Source organism: Lissotriton helveticus, chromosome 8 (assembly GCF_964261635.1).
Source record: "Lissotriton helveticus chromosome 8, aLisHel1.1, whole genome shotgun sequence".
Taxonomy (NCBI): Eukaryota; Metazoa; Chordata; class Amphibia; order Caudata; family Salamandridae; genus Lissotriton; species Lissotriton helveticus.
The window spans coordinates 279,423,560-279,444,035 of record NC_136069.1 but is presented as its reverse complement, the minus strand read 5'-3'; the positions used below and the strand labels follow the sequence as shown (position 1 = coordinate 279,444,035).

Sequence of the window (20,476 nt, the reverse complement as noted above, 5' to 3'; positions counted from 1 at the left end):
ATCACAGAGTTTCGAGAATTGCACATAGTGATGCTAGATAGAGGTTAAAGAGGGTTGGGGGAAGGAACGAGCCTTGAGGGACCCCTTGATGCACGCTGAGCGGTCTCGAGAATGAGTTGCCCATTTTCACATTTTGGCAACAGATGGTTAGGTATGAGAACCAGTTGAGGACTGTGCCTCCACATACCATGCATTGTTCAAGAGTGCGAAGGAGGTCCAGAATGTTGACAGTGCCCAATGGAGCAGACAAGTCCAGGAGGACCAGGCGGCAAGAGTTACCAGAGTCAAGGATTCTAAGTGAGTTATTGACTATATGGAGGATACCAATTTCTGGACTGTGGCCATGGCGGCAACCTGATTGGAGAGCGTCTCCGAGGTTGTTTGTTCGAATGTGTGAAGCAGGTTGGGAAGCTATGCAACTTTCTATGACCTTGTCTAAAAATGGGAGTGTGGAGACCGAGCGATGAACGCACTACTCAAAAGTGGTCCAAGCCCTTCAGCACAGGAAGTCACCAGGCAACTGTGACTTGTAGTAGCACAAACTAATTCTAATTCTTCCACTCAGGATGCGCAAAACCTGCCCCGTCACCCAGATGGCATCTGGAATGCCAGACCCTCACTCGATGGCCGTGCTGCTATGTGTCTTGCCGAGTAAGTCTTACAGTTCCAAGGAATAGGGGTGTCATGGGTTGTGATTTTCCCACTCGTGTGAATACATTCCTTTTTTGTCTTAAAAGTGATTAGGGGTTAATCTGCCCAGGAGTATTGTTCAACTACTAAACCTGAGAAGGACAAGCTACAGATGAAAACAGGTCCAATGTGTGGCCAGCCTCAATGGGTGGGAGAGAATGTTTGCTGAGACAGACTTATGGATTCCAGGTATTCTATGACTTCTGAAGCCTGTTCAAGTTTCTAGATATTCACAAAGACTGAAACCTCCCAATAGTTGGATCTTAGGCAACAGTGTTTGCACTGCAAGGTTCAAGAAGAAAAGAAAAGAGGATTGCACACTGCTTTCTAATACATTATTAAGATGTTTAAAACGTTTACACAAAGAAGGCATTTGGCCTTTGGAACTTTTTTAATTGCCTCTGGTCAACTAAATTCGGTGAAGTAGCTCTTAATTTGGCAGAATCCTTTTTTACTTGTTCAGGCAGTAGCATAAATTCAGAATAAAAAACAAGACGTGTACAAGTAAACTTGAATTTTTAAAGAACAGTTACACAGGTGTATTGCACATTTGGGTCCTAGTCACGAGTTAAGGGTTACATTCTGTTCTCTGTACAAACAGGGTGTTCACCCCAGGATCGAAATTACTAGTTTTGTGTCAATTGGGGCCTGATTCCAAGTTTACAGTTACATTGATATCCCTAGGCAAACACTAGTTTGCGCAGAAACTGCAGCTGTAAAAGTACTGTGTTTATCGCAGTCTGTAATTACCAGATGCGGTAAAGTAAAGATTGCACCTCCATTACGTTTCAGCAGGTCCAAGGCCTAGTATTTATCAAGACACGTAGTTTATGGGCCTTTAAACAACAAAATCCACCTTACTTTCCAAAACCAAGAATATGCAAAAGTTATTGCATTCAATAAATTCCGAAAACCTCGGTTTCAGATTTGTATTAGGTGCAATAATTATCACCTCCTACTGGACCCTATTTGTACTCAGACCCACGACTACTGACATTTAGGGGCAAGAGTGGCGCAAACTAGAAAATTAGATTTATCATGCCACGCAAGACCACGTGCATAGCCATGAGTGGCTTCATAAATCTCGAGAAATGCAATGCAGCGCTAATCCCTCTCCGTTGCATTACTCTGTGCCAGGGAGGCGTTACCATAGCGTTGCATGGGTGTTCCCATGTAATATCCATGAACTTTGACGTGGGCCAAAAACCTGTGCCTCCCCAGGTGAGGCGTAACGAGGAGAAATGTGTTTTTTTCTCCTTCTCTTTCTACGTGTGCTGCGTAGTGCAGCACACATAGAAATAGGAAAATGCTTCAGGGGATTGTTTTTGTGCAGTAAATGCCTATTCCTGCACAAAAAGAATCCTCCTTACAATGCAGGCACCCTTGCACCATGGTGGAAGGGTGTCTGCGTTGGTGCTGGGCATCCAAAGGGGCGCCAGAGCAGCCGAAAAGACAGGAATGCGCTAAATTCGCTAAATAATTAGCTGTTGAATTGGCAGAACCTCTCAGTTCCATTTTCAACCATTCCATTAAAGAAGGCAAACTTCCCAAAGCATGGAAAGTTGCTCAAATTATGCTCATACGTAAAAACACCAAATTGGCCTCGGACATCATAACTAATTATCGTCCTATTTCTCTGCTACCTCTATACAGTAAACTGCTAGAGAAACATGTTAACACGCATCTTTCAGCTTATCTGGAATCCAACACCTGTATGGACTATTCCCAGTCTGGTTTTCGTCCTAGATATAGTACCGAGCTTGCTTTGGTCAAGGTAACGGATGACATTCGAATGCTGGCAGATGCAGGTCAGGCAGTAATTCTTGTGCTGCTTGACCTATCTGCCGCATTCGATACTATCTCTCACAAAATACTATTGGAAAGATTACACTCTACAGGTGTCCAGGACACTGCCTTGAACTGGATACAAGATTTCCTGACAGATAGGACACAAATAGTGAACCTAGGCCCTTTTAAATCTAAGATCAGCCATGTCATGAAAGGGGTACCTCAGGGCTATTGTCTTAGCCTGTCTTTATTCAATGTGTATGTCGCCCCCTTAGCAGCACTTCTTAGAAAAATTGGGTTTTCCCCAATTTCCTTAGCGGACGACACGCAATTGATCTTACAAATATAATAAATATACCCCCAACATCCAGAACGCATTCTTGGAAGGCATGAAAACGATTACCTCCTGGATGAAGAATAACTTCCTGCAGTTAAACGCAGTAATACGGAAATCATGCTCTTTAAGGATGCTGTTACTAGGTGGTCTCCTAGTTGGTGGCCAGAAGAACTAGGTACAGCTCCCACACCCAAGACAGTTGTTAAAAACCTAGGGGTCCTAGTAAACAGAGATCTTAACCTGGAAGATCATATAGCAACTATTAAAAAATCCTGCTTCTATGCGCTGAGTTTGCTTCGTAAGATCTTTCATTTCCTTCCAATTAGTACTCGTAAAACACTAATCCATGCCTTAGTTCTTAGTCGCTTGGATTATAGTAATGCTTTGCTGATTTCGGCCAAAGATTCTGACTTACAAAGCTTGCAGGTAGTGCAAAATACTGCTGCATGTCTGGTGACCAGTGCACCCAGACGAGCCCCATCTCTTCCCCTACTACATAACTTACACTGGCTTCCTATTTGGAAGAGAATTCATGTTAAAGTGTGCTGCCTTGTGTTCAAAGGCCTCAATCAGATGGCTCCTACCTATTTGGCTGAAAAATTTATCAAATATATCCCATCTTGCACACTTCGTTCTGAGGGAAAAGGCCTACTCGTCGTTCCTCGAATTAAGCTATCCAGACTGGGAGGAAAATCCTTTACTTACATAGCCCCTTGGCTATGGAATCAGCTGCCTTTGGATCTTCGCCTGAATACCAACTATTTGGCATTCAGGAAAAAGCTTCAGATTCATCTTTTTTAGCTCCTATTCTTTCTCTGTGTTGTATCGCTTGTTGTCCTCAGCGCGGAGATACCCCATTCAGGCGCTTTATAAATGTTTTAAATAAATAAATTGACTTAAATACAATGAATTGCTGCCCTTTCCCTGTCACCCAGTGCAGCAAGGTGACCTGCTTATGCTGCTCTACTTGCTGTGCTGAACTACATGACTTGGCCATACATATGGTCCTTATTGTGGGTAAGGCCATGAAAAAAATGACAAAACCTGCGCAATTCAGATGTTTTTGCATCTTATGCCTCATTTCAAGTTGAAAACTCAGATTAGGAGGTATTTGAGACTTGTAGTAAATACCCCATCATGGGGAAATACTATTTACCATATGCAGTAAATACCCACCCTATTTGCCCAACTTTCAAACGGAGCCTAAGTTGCATCTGCAGTAAAAAATAGGTATTACAGAGTAGAGGAGGGATGTACATAAGCATTCCCGAGGTAGACAGAAGGCACTAAGGGCCACATGTCTGACCATTTTCTTTTATGACTCGCAATATGAGAATTTTAGCGACTGGCAAAAGGAAATGTACTAATGTGTCTCAGATCAATATTCATGAGGCCGGTTGCAATTTACGACCCATTGGGAATGGGCAGTAACACAGGGATGGTGGCCCCCTAGGAACAGCAGACCCCCATGTCTGTGTTTGATTTTTAAATAAAGCAACTTTTTTTTAAAATGCAGTCCAATTTCCTTGAAGGAAAATGGGATGGGTTTCAAAAACAAAAATGTAACGTTCCAGTATAATTTTTTAAGAGCAGACTTCTTCCCATTTACAACTGGCTTACCACCTACTTGAAGTAGGCTGTAAACTGTGATTGTTTTGCAACCGCATTCCGGTTGCAAAACAATCGTACATCCCCTTGCGGGCTCACTATGAAGAAGGGAAGGCCTTTGCATTCGCCCCTTCCTAATAGCAACTCGCAAACCCTATTTTACAAGTGGGGAATAGGTTACCTACTTTCAAAATAGGGTTTGTACATAGTAAGATGTGTTGTACATCTGGCCCTAAGTCTTAACAAAAACATAACCGAATCTGCTGGTGCTGCATTTAATTTAAAATACATAGATCAGGTTTAAAAAATTACCTGCATTTTGGCTGAAGAGAATCAGACAGGACTTGCAAGGCAGAAGCAGTATCCCGTTCAGCAAAATATCTGCAGAGACAAACAGAAACACATCACTGTAAACGGCAGAAGCCAAACTGGAGCCGTCCACTGCCCTTGAATTGACAGGTGTCTGTCTAGAATCTTTCCAGAAACCTGGAACCACAGACAACTACAGCTCAGGTTGTGCATGGGGCATTAACACAGATGGATATATTTACTAACATATGCGTGGGCACTCTCACGACATCATGCAATTTTGCACTGCTCTCTCTGTCCTGTTTTAATGTTTGGTAAATACATGCTACTTTAGGTTAATATGTCCCAGAATGACAATCACAAAGCAAACAGAATGGGGTTATTCTCTGTTGTATCATGACAGGCAACTTTGAAAACAAATTTTTCCTGGGGCGTCCTGATATGTTGCATGATGTTTTTCTTTTACAATCCTACATGGAAACTGCCTACATCAGGATAGTAGCCCAACTGAATTGCCTGTGCAGATGAGTGCCTAATTTGAGCTGGTGGTTTCCGGTGCTCGGCATTGTCACTTAATTTCTGGAACCTGCACTTATGATAGCTGCCTTATGGTGGCGCTGTTTGTGTATTTAAAGATGAGCAGAACAAACAGTTTTTAGTTCATTTAATATACATTAAAAACAACTAAATACCTGCCCCCCAAGCCATTCATAAAGCTTTGAAGGCCTAGAACAGTCTGCATTATCAAACGTGAAGCAGTGTGATGGTTAATAGGCATGTAAGTACAGTGGTAATGTGTGGTGCAAACTGCGGTGGCCTCCTGACGAGGGCCCTGGCACTTATTTGTTTTTACAAATTAAGCACTGGTGAAGATGGTATTCTTGTTTACTGAGAGGCTAGTAACAAGTGCTTGAGACATTGCTTAATAAGCCGCAAAGCTTCAGGATACAATAGCCCACCGTGCTACCAGTTCTGCGCATACACAATTATCCATTTATCTAAAGCTTTTTATTTGCCACCAACCCATTAACAAGAAAGGCCTGTAGTTCACCAAGGTGTTTTTGCCTCAATCTCAAGGAAAATTCGGAGTGTGTCAACAAACACCACAAACAGGTTTCCAAAGTCAGATAATCTATCAGGGGACTCCAACCTTTTCTGTAATAGGAGCTACTTAAGTTTAATCGAAGTCATCCCCAGCTACTAATATTGGTAGTGTTCTAAGAGTGACTACACCAGACATTAAATTAGTGGCCACCATAATCAAGAGTGCTAGAAGTGATCACCTCAGTGCATCATACAGGTTTGCCAGCAGTAATGTAATAAAGGCTTTGCCAATTTCAACGGCCTCCATCCGCTATAGCTGCAATGTCCCAGACACTAAGACCATAATATTAATAATAAATCTCCATTACACTAAATGATTTATCACTCACATATCAGCTTTAAATATATTTTAGAAATGTAGCTCTTTTTCTCCAGGTATCAAAGGAAATTCATAGAGTCATATTTGGGAAAACATTTTCCCATTGACACAAAATGACTAAAATCCTTTAATACATCTGACCCATTGTCGCATATTTAATTGGCAAGCAGCGGTAGCCCCTCCATTAGGGCAGAAGGACATCAACCCCCCTGCTGCCAGCGCCGTTGCAAAGGTGAAAAAAAATGGTAATAAAATAAATGTATTACTATTTTATTTTTCCCTTTCTCTAGCCGAGCCGTGTTTGGGGGCGGGCCACTTCTGCAGACTGGCAGCATGGGAGTGGTGCTCACTCAACCTGTTTACACTGTGCACGTAATTTTGGCTGGCTGTCATGCAACGGCCAGCCTGACATGCGCAGTGTAAACCTCTCCACACAGCAGTCTAAGACAGCGAGGTGGAGAGCAGACACATGCCCCCATTACCGCAAAGGAGCATTGAGGCAGCCTGCTCTAGCCAATGCTGGTGCTGCTCTCATGCTGCTCATCTGCACCATGACAGCAGCGTTGGGATTTTTGGAGAATTCCATTGCTGCAGTCTGAGTGCCAAGGAGCTCACGAGGGCCGGAGGAGGCAAAGCAGCGGAGGTTAGTGCATTTTTATTTTTCATTTTCAATTTTAATTCATTTTCAGCCTTGCCCTCAACGCCAGAGCTGTCAGTCGTGGTTTGTAATAAACACTGTTTATAATGAGCCATGACTGACAGCCACATGCGGCTGCTACCCTAAATATTTGGTTGGTTGCCTCACCAAATGTTTAGGGTACCTGCTGCCACTGTTGGCAAATCATTCTCATCCCATAATTATCTTCAAGGGGATTCACATGCTACAAGTATTTGCTCTCCTTTCTTGATACCTTGGCTGTAATCTCTTCTGGTCGATAGCAGATGATGTAAGAAACAGTTTGAAAAGAGTGATGAGCTGAAAATATTTAAAGCATTGCTCCACTCTGCATTCTAGACCCCCACACCATTTCCTGTGCCTTTCGGCCATGACAGGACAGTGGAAAAGTGTTTGCTTTGGAGATGGTAGATTCGGTTCCATAAAGGTGGAAGAGCAAAGACGAAGGCTACTTGAATCATAAATTTGAAATATTTCTCTTTAGAACCTCCTATAACATCTTTGTCTTTTTAGCCAATATACATTTGTATATAGTGGCAGCTCCTCAGCTGAGGCAGAGGAGCGTCACCCCACTGCTTTTAGCAGTGGAATTAAAGGAAAAATAAAATCATAATAACTGAATGTTATTATCATTTTATTTGTTCCTGCGTCTTTGTGGGGCGGTGCTTCTCTGCTCTCAGAGCAGGGAAAGGATTGGTGTCACTCTGTAACGTGTGCATGAATGTTTGACTGTTTCTCTCGGGCCGGCCAAATAGTCCTGCGCACTTTGCATGTTCTCCTTGCAAGATGCATTACAGCCTGAATGGAGGACATGCCAAGGCTTGTGATCTGTGTTAGCATTTGCTGCAGGTGACTTAATTATTACTGGAGACTTTAATATGGCATGGGACTGCATGCTGAATAGGTCTAAAGATGGAGTTCCATCATTAAACCTGATCTGGCTCAGAGAGATGTATGACAGGCAAGGAATTGTGATGTCAGAAATGACATATTTTTGGCTCCAGGGTCAATTATATCCTCACAATTAACCCATTAGCTCACTAGGTTTGTGTTGCGGGTATATAGTGCTGTTTGCATTTTCTGGCCATGCGTCGATCCTGATATCTTTGAATGTGGTTCTGGCGCCCAGGAAAACAAGAAATTGTATGCCAGCAGCTGGCACTGCTCTGGTGTGAGAAAGAGATGGGAATATTTTGAGACAAACGGAGGCAGAGGGGTCTAATAACACATGTTCTGGGATGTATTTAAGGGGGATGTTCGGGACAAGTCTCTGACCCTAATGTGTAACCTATGGAGGATACATCCTCTTTAAACTTAACTATTGGAGAGTGACTTGAGACAATGTGAATCAGATTATACATAAATTTAAGACAAGTGAGTCAGACTACAGATAAATGGCATCTCTAAGACTATGAAGGGCAAGAACTGAAATTTGGGATCAGTTGTGGACAATAGTCACAAACAGGGCAGAATTTACTATGCTTAAGCTCAAATGGACCATCCATTCTCTGACCAATAAGACAGGGGCACATTTAGAGCATCTTTTCAGGGCAAAGGAATGGATCTGAAGCTCTCAATTTCCATGGAAAGAAGACAAGATAGAAGAATGTCAGGTGTTTTATGAGCAGGAGACAATTTTCTGCGCTCTAAAAGATACCTAGTTTTTAGGGGGCATTTTACTAGAGTATCCTAAAACCATGTTTCACTCAGGTTTCTGCTGCCATTCACCTGTTCAATATGAAAAACAGCCCGGGAAAAGACAAGTTCACAGGGTGCTTATAGAATATTTCCGAAAAGGGGGTGGTGATGAACAGAGTGTCTGAATTAAGCAGACCACTCTTAACCAGTCCAAAGATCAGGGCTTGATCCATCACCGTTATTTAGCTCACTGCCCCATCCCAGCTCAGAACCTGGCTATATGCAAATTAGTCTGTCCCTGGCCCAGTGCATCATGGGAACAGGGCAGACCAAACTACCAAGCCAATTCTTCACCAGAAAGGATACAAGCTACCGGGGACCGGTTTCTGGCATTTCAGCCTCGTCGGCCCGGCTTGCTTGAATCCTGATGGAGCAGTGAGCAAGGGACTCATGTCTGAGTATACCCTGCCACACCTATAGTGGCCAAAAACGATTCAGAAAAGGGGGTGGTGATGAACAGAGTGTCTGAATTAAGCAGACCACTCTTACCCAATCCAAAGATCAGGGCTTGATCCATCACCGTTATTTAGCTCACTGCCCCATCCCAGCTCAGAACCTGGCTATATGCAAATTAGTCTGTCCCTGGCCCAGTGCATCATGGGAACAGGGCAGACCAAACTACCAAGCCAATTCTTCACCAGAAAGGATACAAGCTACCGGGGACCGGTTTCTGGCATTTCAGCCTCGTCGGCCCGGCTTGCTTGAATCCTGATGGAGCAGTGAGCAAGGGACTCATGTCTGAGTATACCCTGCCACACCTATAGTGGCCAAAAACGATTCAGAAAAGGGGGTGGTGATGAACAGAGTGTCTGAATTAAGCACACCACTCTTACCCAGTCCAAAGATCAGGGCTTGATCCATCACCGTTATTTAGCTCACTGCCGCATCCCAGCTCAGAACCTGGCTATATGCAAATTAGTCTGTCCCTGGCCCAGTGCATCATGGGAACAGGGCAGACCAAACCACCAAGCCAATTCTTCACCAGAAAGGATACAAGCTACCGGGGACCGGTTTCTGGCATTTCAGCCTCGTCGGCCCAGCTTGCTTGAATCCTGATGGAGCAGTGAGCAAGGGACTCATGTCTGAGTATACCCTGCCACACCTATAGTGGCCAAAAACGATTCAGAAAAGGGGGTGGTGATGAACAGAGTGTCTGAATTAAGCAGACCACTCTTACCCAGTTCAAAGATCAGGGCTTGATCCATCACCGTTATTTAGCTCACTGCCCCATCCCAGCTCAGAACCTGGCTGTATGCAAATTAGTCTGTCCCTGGCCCAGTGCATCATGGGAACAGGGCAGACCAAACTACCAAGCCAATTCTTCACCAGAAAGGATACAAGCTACCGGGGACCAGTTTCTGGCATTTCAGCCTCGTCGGCCCGGCTTGCTTGAATCCTGATGGAGCAGTGAGCAAGGGACTCATGTCTGAGTATACCCTGCCACACCTATAGTGGCCAAAAACGATTCAGAAAAGGGGGTGGTGATGAACAGAGTGTCTGAATTAAGCAGACCACTCTTACCAAGTCCAAAGATCAGGGCTTGATCCATCACCGTAATTTAGCTCACTGCCCCATCCCAGCTCAGAACCTGGCTATATGCAAATTAGTCTGTCCCTGGCCCAGTGCATCATGGGAACAGGGCAGACCAAACTACCAAGCCAATTCTTCACCAGAAAGGATACAAGCTACCGGGGACCGGTTTCTGGCATTTCAGCCTCGTCGGCCCGGCTTGCTTGAATCCTGATGGAGCAGTGAGCAAGGGACTCATGTCTGAGTATACCCTGCCACACCTATAGTGGCCAAAAACGATTCAGAAAAGGGGGTGGTGATGAACAGAGTGTCTGAATTAAGTAGACCACTCTTACCCAGTCCAAAGATCAGGGCTTGATCGATCACCGTTATTTAGCTCACTGCCCCATCCCAGCTCAGAACCTGGCTGTATGCAAATGAGTCTGTCCCTGGCCCAGTGCATCATGGGAACAGGGCAGACCAAACTACCAAGCCAATTCTTCACCAGAAAGGATACAAGCTACCGGGGACCGGTTTCTGGCATTTCAGCCTCGTCGGCCTGGCTTGCTTGAATCCTGATGGAGCAGTGAGCAAGGGACTCATGTCTGAGTATACCCTGCCACACCTATAGTGACCAAAAACGATTCAGAAAAGGGGGTGGTGATGAACAGAGTGTCTGAATTAAGCAGACCACGGTGTTGGATCTAGCCCTGATCTCTTGACTGGGTGAGAGTATTCTGCTTAATTCAGAAACTTTGTCCATCACCATCCCTTGTTGTTAAATATTTTGTCCACCCTAAGCGTGGAAGGGTATACTCAGATGTGAGTCCCTTGCTCATTGCACCATCAGGATTCAAGCAAGCCGGGCCGACGACCCCTGAAATGGCAGAAACCGGTCCCCGGAAGCTTGTTTCCTTCCCAGTGTAAGAATTGGCTTGGTAGTTTGGTTTGCCCTGTTCCCATCATGCACTGGGACAGGAACAGACTAATTTGCATATAGCCAGGTTCTGAACTGGGATGGTGCAGTGAGCTAAAAAACGGTGTTGGATCTAGCCCTGATCTCTTGACTGGGTGAGAGTATTCTGCTTAATTCAGAAACTTTGTCCATCACCACCCCTTGTTGTTAAATATTTTGTCCACCCTAAGCGTGGAAGGGTATACTCAGATGTGAGTCCCTTGCTCATTGCACCATCAGGATTCAAGCAAGCCGGGCCGACGACGCCTGAAATGGCAGAAACCGGTCCCCGGAAGCTTGTTTCCTTCCCAGTGTAAGAATTGGCTTGGTAGTTTGGTTTGCCCTGTTCCCATCATGCACTGGGACAGGAACAGACTAATTTGCATATAGCCAGGTTCTGAATTGGGATGGTGCAGTGAGCTAAAAAACGGTGTTGGATCTAGCCCTGATCTCTTGACTGGGTGAGAGTATTCTGCTTAATTCAGAAACTTTGTCCATCACCACCCCTTGTTGTTAAATATTTTGTCCACCCTAAGCGTGGAAGGGTATACTCAGATGTGAGTCCCTTGCTCATTGCACCATCAGGATTCAAGCAAGCCGGGCCGACGACCCCTGAAATGGCAGAAACCGGTCCCCGGAAGCTTGTTTCCTTCCCAGTGTAAGAATTGGCTTGGTAGTTTGGTTTGCCTTGTTCCCATCATGCACTGGGACAGGAACAGACTAATTTGCATATAGCCAGGTTCTGAACTGGGATGGTGCAGTGAGCTAAAAAACGGTGTTGGATCTAGCCCTGATCTCTTGACTGGGTGAGAGTATTCTGCTTAATTCAGAAACTTTGTCCATCACCACCCCTTGTTGTTAAATATTTTGTCCACCCTAAGCGTGGAAGGGTATACTCAGATGTGAGTCCCTTGCTCATTGCACCATCAGGATTCAAGCAAGCCGGGCCGACGACGCCTGAAATGGCAGAAACCGGTCCCCGGAAGCTTGTTTCCTTCCCAGTGTAAGAATTGGCTTGGTAGTTTGGTTTGCCCTGTTCCCATCATGCACTGGGACAGGAACAGACTAATTTGCATATAGCCAGGTTCTGAATTGGGATGGTGCAGTGAGCTAAAAAACGGTGTTGGATCTAGCCCTGATCTCTTGACTGGGTGAGAGTATTCTGCTTAATTCAGAAACTTTGTCCATCACCACCCCTTGTTGTTAAATATTTTGTCCACCCTAAGCGTGGAAGGGTATACTCAGATGTGAGTCCCTTGCTCATTGCACCATCAGGATTCAAGCAAGCCGGGCTGACGACGCCTGAAATGGCAGAAACCGGTCCCCGGAAGCTTGTTTCCTTCCCAGTGTAAGAATTGGCTTGGTAGTTTGGTTTGCCCTGTTCCCATCATGCACTGGGACAGGAACAGACTAATTTGCATATAGCCAGGTTCTGAACTGGGATGGTGCAGTGAGCTAAAAAACGGTGTTGGATCTAGCCCTGATCTCTTGACTGGGTGAGAGTATTCTGCTTAATTCAGAAACTTTGTCCATCACCACCCCTTGTTGTTAAATATTTTGTCCACCCTAAGCGTGGAAGGGTATACTCAGATGTGAGTCCCTTGCTCATTGCACCATCAGGATTCAAGCAAGCCGGGCCGACGACGCCTGAAATGGCAGAAACCGGTCCCCGGAAGCTTGTTTCCTTCCCAGTGTAAGAATTGGCTTGGTAGTTTGGTTTGCCCTGTTCCCATCATGCACTGGGACAGGAACAGACTAATTTGCATATAGCCAGGTTCTGAACTGGGATGGTGCAGTGAGCTAAAAAACGGTGTTGGATCTAGCCCTGATCTCTTGACTGGGTGAGAGTATTCTGCTTAATTCAGAAACTTTGTCCATCACCACCCCTTGTTGTTAAATATTTTGTCCACCCTAAGCGTGGAAGGGTATACTCAGATGTGAGTCCCTTGCTCATTGCACCATAAGGATTCAAACAAGCCGGGCCGACGACGCCTGAAATGGCAGAAACCGGTCCCCGAAAGCTTGTTTCCTTCCCAGTGTAAGAATTGGCTTGGTAGTTTGGTTTGCCCTGTTCCCATCATGCACTGGGACAGGAACAGACTAATTTGCATATAGCCAGGTTCTGAACTGGGATGGTGCAGTGAGCTAAAAAACGGTGTTGGATCTAGCCCTGATCTCTTGACTGGGTGAGAGTATTCTGCTTAATTCAGAAACTTTGTCCATCACCACCCCTTGTTGTTAAATATTTTGTCCACCCTAAGCGTGGAAGGGTATACTCAGATGTGAGTCCCTTGCTCATTGCACCATCAGGATTCAAGCCAGCCGGGCCGACGACGCCTGAAATGGCAGAAACCGGTCCCCGGAAGCTTGTTTCCTTCCCAGTGTAAGAACTGGCTTGGTAGTTTGGTTTGCCCTGTTCCCATCATGCACTGGGACAGGAACAGACTAATTTGCATATAGCCAGGTTCTGAACTGGGATGGTGCAGTGAGCTAAAAAACGGTGTTGGATCTAGCCCTGATCTCTTGACTGGGTGAGAGTATTCTGCTTAATTCAGAAACTTTGTCCATCACCACCCCTTGTTGTTAAATATTTTGTCCACCCTAAGCGTGGAAGGGTATACTCAGATGTGAGTCCCTTGCTCATTGCACCATCAGGATTCAAGCAAGCCGGGCCGACGACGCCTGAAATGGCAGAAACCGGTCCCCGGAAGCTTGTTTCCTTCCCAGTGTAAGAATTGGCTTGGTAGTTTGGTTTGCCCTGTTCCCGTCATGCACTGGGACAGGAACAGACTAATTTGCATATAGCCAGGTTCTGAACTGGGATGGTGCAGTGAGCTAAAAAACGGTGTTGGATCTAGCCCTGATCTCTTGACTGGGTGAGAGTATTCTGCTTAATTCAGAAACTTTGTCCATCACCACCCCTTGTTGTTAAATATTTTGTCCACCCTAAGCGTGGAAGGGTATACTCAGATGTGAGTCCCTTGCTCATTGCACCATCAGGATTCAAGCAAGCCGGGCCGACGACGCCTGAAATGGCAGAAACCGGTCCCCGGAAGCTTGTTTCCTTCCCAGTGTAAGAATTGGCTTGGTAGTTTTGTTTGCCCTGTTCCCATCATGCACTGGGACAGGAACAGACTAATTTGCATATAGCCAGGTTCTGAACTGGGATGGTGCAGTGAGCTAAAAAACGGTGTTGGATCTAGCCCTGATCTCTTGACTGGGTGAGAGTATTCTGCTTAATTCAGAAACTTTGTCCATCACCACCCCTTGTTGTTAAATATAGAATATTTCCACCATGGTCAGTGCCTAAACCGACCTCACGTAACTTGTTTTCATCCACAGGACTAGTTAAAACCTCCAGGGGTAAAGATAAAGTGTCAACCATCTTTAAACCCTTTAAGGATCAGCTCAGTACTGCTGTACATTTTTTTAAATACAACTTCTGGTCTCAAGGCTCTAACCCTCAATGTTCAGGCTAATGCACGCACATCAACAGGTTTTAATATGGAGACTAATGATGATGTCAGAGGAGATCCATCTGGTTGAAAAGGGAAAGAGGAAGAGAATCATGTATACCAAGGAAGACTTCAACAGAGTACATCCAGCCTTCTTGTCTCAAGTCTTGTCCTGTATAGGAATTGGTCCAATCTCTACATCTTGGCTTTCAGCTAACTACATGTTTCCTAGAATCAATCTCAATGGTCATCCATCAAGGCTCCTGGCTCTTTGGAGAGGAAGTAGGTAGGGTCGCCCTATCTTTTAATTGATGATATATGAACCTGCTCTTTTTATAGGTGATATATTACTTAAGTTGAACCCCTAAAGTGTTCTGCCCTCAAGGTATGTACAGCATTTGCAACATTTTGAGGATGTGACTGGCTTTAAAATTAATTAAAATCTTACTGGAGACATGGAATAAGATAAAGTCCAGATAGGGCTTGACCAACTTCTCCTCCCTATACATTCCAATACTTTTCAGGCCTCTCTTCTTCTAGACTCCTAGGGCTTTTGCTTGAGTTGAGCATGACAAAGTACAATCATTTCAAATATGTTTGCACAACGCATGAAAAATCTTCTGCTGAAAGCAAATGTGACTTCTAATTAGATGACTGAGAAAGGCTGCAGAATGTGCAGAGAAGACTCTGGATTCCATGACCCAAAATGAAGGTAACAAAGGTCAAGGATCGTATACAACTTGAAAACTTCACAGCTATGAATGCGGGCTGCAAGGGTATAATTACAGTCATTTGTTCCATGACAACTACAGCAAAACTAGCTCAAAGTTGCTCCTACATGTGCAAATGGAATTCAATCTTCGAAGGAAAAGGTTGGATGGAAGGTTAAAACTATTGTAGTACAAAAATATTTCAGCAACAATATCGACTTTAAATACTTACTTTGTAAGGTACACAATTATGATGTACAAGAATATTGTGGCAAAAATATTGGAAATACATAAGTACGTTTATACATTTAAAACTTTAATATTAAAATAACTTTAAAAAGATAACTTTAAAAAAATAAGTTAAATATACAATCCAAAAAGTACACATTATTGTAATAACTACTACAATATAAAAATTACAATCATAACATAGAATTATTCAATCTTAAAAAGTAATAATAACATTAGATTACTAAAAGTAACATTTCTCAAAAAATGTCCAGAATAGGTGTATTGTATGATCTTGTTTGAATAGACTATATTCCTCAAAACTAACACATTTCTGATGAGAGATATCAGGTGATACCATCCACATATTGTTGCATTGACTGCAAATGGTTATCCTTCTAAAATAACTTTTTGCAAAGACATTTTGGGATTTCCTACTAGAAAGGACTCCAGGTTATCCTTGTTAGCCGATAGTTCTCTTACTAAGGTGCTGTTAAAACAAGATAAAGTAGTGCTTTGACAGTGCATGGTGGCATCAAAATTGGATACAGCATTAACAAGGAAGAACACTGAACACTGAACATCTGCTACTCAGTGGCATTAACACAGATTGGAACCTCCTGGCCATCCATTAACTTAGCTTCAACATGGCGGGGAGGGTTCTAAATTTGATTCCATCTGGAATGCTTTATTGGATTACTTACCCATGGATCTTCTTGTATTGCCTTACCTGCCCAGGCTAAGGGCCTTGGGCCTGTTTTCATGATAGAGAGGACCAGGTCGAATCTGGGTCTTGAGTGGCAAGAATTGGAGGGCTAACGGAGATTAATGGGAAGGAATGTAAAATAATGTTGACAGTAATGTAACCAAGTATTTTATAGGAAGTGAGGATTGATTGAGCTATCCAATGGAACCAAAGACATTTTTATACATGTGAGTGCGAGAGTTTATTAAGGACAGGTCATGGCAGGAGCGTTATCTCCTGTGTAAAGCTTTAACTAACTGCGAGAATTTATATTACAATATACACACACTCTGTGTTGATGGTATCCAAGATAAAAATGCAATACAAATTATTTCGAAAGGCTACTTTTAACTGCAGATTTCTCACTTTTGCTATATCTCCAGGCACCAGGCTGGATACAGAAATGTTGCCAGCAGTGCTCCAGTGCACTGCTAGGTGGCAATGTGCAGTTCCTTGTTGCTGTCCCAGAAGTGATGGAGGAGAGCTGCATGTAAGTGCCACTGCTTTCCATTTGGATCCAGAGCTCTGCTTTGACTGGTTGACGATATTCTGACTGGTTGACGATATTCTATACATTGAATATCAGTGCCATGGGAATGATGTTCCCCAAGAAAAATTACAGGGTTCAAACCTAGCCGTGACATTTGGAAACAGATATTGATAACTGCCTGCACAATGTGTGCTATTGGTGTTTGGGTTCAGGGTACAACTCCAATTTGCACAAAGAATGTGCAGTTTACACATGGGCTGACAGGAGGCCAGTGGGCATTCCACGTATTCAGGGTTCACTTTGCCTCTTGGACCCCATATGGAGGAGAGTGTTTCCTTTGCTCTTGTATTTAGATGAGAAACTGAGGTCCTGACCTACAACTGCCATCAGCTGTAGTTAAAAATTGTCCTTACTAAGGTTTTTCAACCTGGGACAGTCTTGTTTGAGCCTTTAATTCTATACTACGAAGCCGAACTGACCCCCTTATTGGCACTTAGACTAATCCTTGCTTTTGCCCACCAGTGAACAAGTATGGGCCAGATGCCATGGACCAGCATCCAACAATCCATATTTTCCTACACAGCCCCCTACTTCTAAGGATTTAACACACATGTTCACTCACAAACTGTTTGTGATGCTCACAACGGGATCTTAATTTGGTCCTGGGTTCCCCATGTGCACTCCCTTCAAGCCAACGTACAGCTGATCGCTGCATGTACTGACTCTCAAAATTGTCTTCCTCAATACAATCCCTTGAGCTTGTCACATGAGTGAGCTCCAGGATCTGTCAGTGCAGTTGCCCTGCACTACATTTTTCCCAGAAAAACTGATGTTGAGGAACAGAGTGCCCTTTTTGCCAAAAGTTGGCACTCCTTTTCTCATTGGGTAATCCATTGCCCTCCCAACATTCTTTTCTCCCCCTCACCGATTAAAAGAGGAGGAGAGACTCAATTGGCTGAACCAAGAAAAGCCTTAAGCTTTTACATCAATCGCACCAAAGGCCATTGAGTGGATGATCAGCTTTTTGTGTGGTTCACTAGGGCAAAGAAAGACAAGGCAGTGCAGAAAGGGACTTTGTCAAAGTAAATGGTCAACTGCATTAAGATCTGCAGCGCATTGGAAATAGGCCATTGAGTGGATGATCAGCTTTTTGTATGGTCCACGAGGGCAAAGACAGATAAGGCAGTGCAGAAAGGGACTTTGTCAAAGTAAATGGTCAACTGCATTAAGATCTGCAGCACATTGGCCAAGAAGCAGCCTCTGAAAGGACTGAGGGCTCATCCCAGACCCCAGGCCGCTACCACTATCTTGGTACATAGAGTGTGTTTTCTTGACATCTGTCAGGCCGAAATGTGGGCATCAGGGCACACATTTAAGAAGGACTACTGCCTTGAGAGCCAGGTCCAACAGGGAAGGCACTTTGCTCATTTGGGCCTGCAGGAGCTTTTGGTCTGAGCCCATTTCACAGTGCCTCCACCTTAGCAGGTACTTTTTTGGTATCAATTCTATAAGTAAGGATTCAGCTTTTTAAAGTATTTATCAGAAGAGCAAGTTATTTACCTTTGGAAATGCTGTTTCTGGTAGATACTCTAGCTAACCACAGATTCCCCCTTGCCTTTCCACTTCCCATTATGTGGAGTGATCACTTTTTACCTTCTAAAACAGTCCCAATTTAGAAATCTCCACAATGGTACTGATAGTTTTGATTTGTTCGAGTGCACAGAAAGAGTCAAGCAAGAAACGGATGTGGGCACACAATGGTGACACTTATATAAAGCTCAGCTCTGTCACTCCAGGGAAAAACGGAGCCAAGGCAGAGCAGCATTACACCACCTGGTGGCACAAGGATCACTGTTAAACTTTATTTGCTCCTGACAAAAACAGCTATGTTTACTTAATAAAGTGTCAAGAATACAACAAGCAAAAAAACAAATACACCAGAACAACTTGAAGGAAACATCATTACCAGATGATTAAAATATCAAGAATACCCTAAATGAATGTATAATGTTATCACATATGCAACTACATTTTTGTACCATCATTTACAATGGCACAAAATAAAACCTTTATCATGTCATACATTCTGCACTAGTTGCAAACGTTTCCTCATCACAGCCCTATATCTAACTCTACTAAAAAATCATAAAAAACAAAATGGAAATAATCCAGATCATATCTACGTATTACTTACAGTCCTATCAAGAAACACAACACGTGACAGCAAAGGCCATACTTTGTATATAGCCTTACAAATATCAATTTCACAAAACTTTCATTACAAACATTTAAAGTTTCTCACAATTGATAGAATATCAATGGTCGATGAAAATAAGTTTAATTTTATGAACAATAGTCTGCATGCAATTAAAGAATCCAAACTATCATTTTGAGGCATTTTTAATTGACTAGAGACCTTTACCAATTGAACTAGTATTTGGTTCATATATATTTAAAAATGCCAAGCAATCCTATGGACCACTTGCTACTAACGCATGTGCTTGCCAATTCAAATTTTATTAACTTAATATGCACCAAAAAACTGACATTTCATTTGTAGAACTCTTTGATACATTAAGAGAAAGCAAGCATGCCCAAAAAGATAACTTATTAATCAAACCAAGTGCAACAACGCTAGGTAATATAATGCAACTATTCCTTATATCATTGCAGTAAATTATAAAGTGAATAAAATGAACATGTAGTTTTACTGAAGCATATAAAAGCTAGAGCAGAAATAAAAAGAGCAAATCCATCTTCTAATTAATAACAGACTATGACTAAAACAAGCACACCCAAAATTATATTACACCAATCAAACATCGTGTGACTAAACTAAATAACAATATAATATAGACTATTCCCTATATCATGGTAACAAATTATGAAGTCATTAAAATAAACAATGTAGTTTTACTAGGCCATATAAAACATATATAGTTTATACTAATACAGCACAGAACACCATTATAGCTTGTATTCAGAAGAAGTAAAAAATGCACTACTTAAAAAAACCAAAAGGAATATAGATATAACCTTTGATAAAACCACGTTAAATGTAATATTTCAGTAATAGAAGTTCCAAAAGACGTAATATCAAGTTTAATCAAATACATAGATCACACTAAAAATGCAGCAACGGCAGTTAGGACTTAATTTGACCTCCCAGCAGCAGGAACATTACAAGAGGAAAAAAGACAACAACAAACATATCTACAATATTTCTACTCTACTCAGCTTAAGTGAATGGCTTGTCCATCCAAAAGCATAGGAAGAAATAACACGACCATGCAACAGAACAACATTAGAATTATCTATACCACAACTGCAAACATATAATTCATATATAAAAGCTTCAGCTATACCACCTCTCGTCTCTGGAACCAATTGCCATGGAGTTAGAGGAATCAATCTAACCTCCTTGCCTTCGGGGAATGATTAAAAACCTGGCGTTTTACATTTCAATTGTCAATTTCCATGTCACTTCCTTTTCTTCATTGAAGGCAGCACCAAGACGCCACACTTTTACAAAACTCGAAAAAATATATAAATATATGTATGTATGTATGTATGTATGTATGTATAGATATATGTATATATATGTATATCTCATACCCAAAGTCCACAAGGAAATATTCCCCATACCAGGACGGCCCATTATATCGGCCATCAATAGTATGGGTGAACATCTTGCTCAATACATAGATTATTTTCTGCAACCCCTGGTGGTTAACCTACCCACCTATATCAAGGATACGGGACATTTCTTGAACAAAATCCAAAATACCGCTTGGACGGAAGACTCTCTTTTGATCACGCTTGACATTGAGGCTCTATATACGAGCATAGAACATC

General features: G+C 43.0%; 1 protein-coding gene across 3 annotated transcripts in view; it reads right to left on the bottom strand.

Moving 5' to 3' along the window:
• ELMOD1 (ELMO domain containing 1) overlaps positions 1 to 20,476 on the bottom strand; it is a 420,914-nt gene that overhangs the window by 74,273 nt on the left and 326,165 nt on the right. For all 3 annotated transcript variants that reach the window (XM_078657035.1, XM_078657034.1, XM_078657036.1), the window contains exon 8: positions 4,736 to 4,804. In XM_078657035.1, the coding sequence (XP_078513161.1) occupies positions 4,736 to 4,804 (69 nt within the window). The remainder of the gene's footprint in view (positions 1 to 4,735; positions 4,805 to 20,476) is intronic.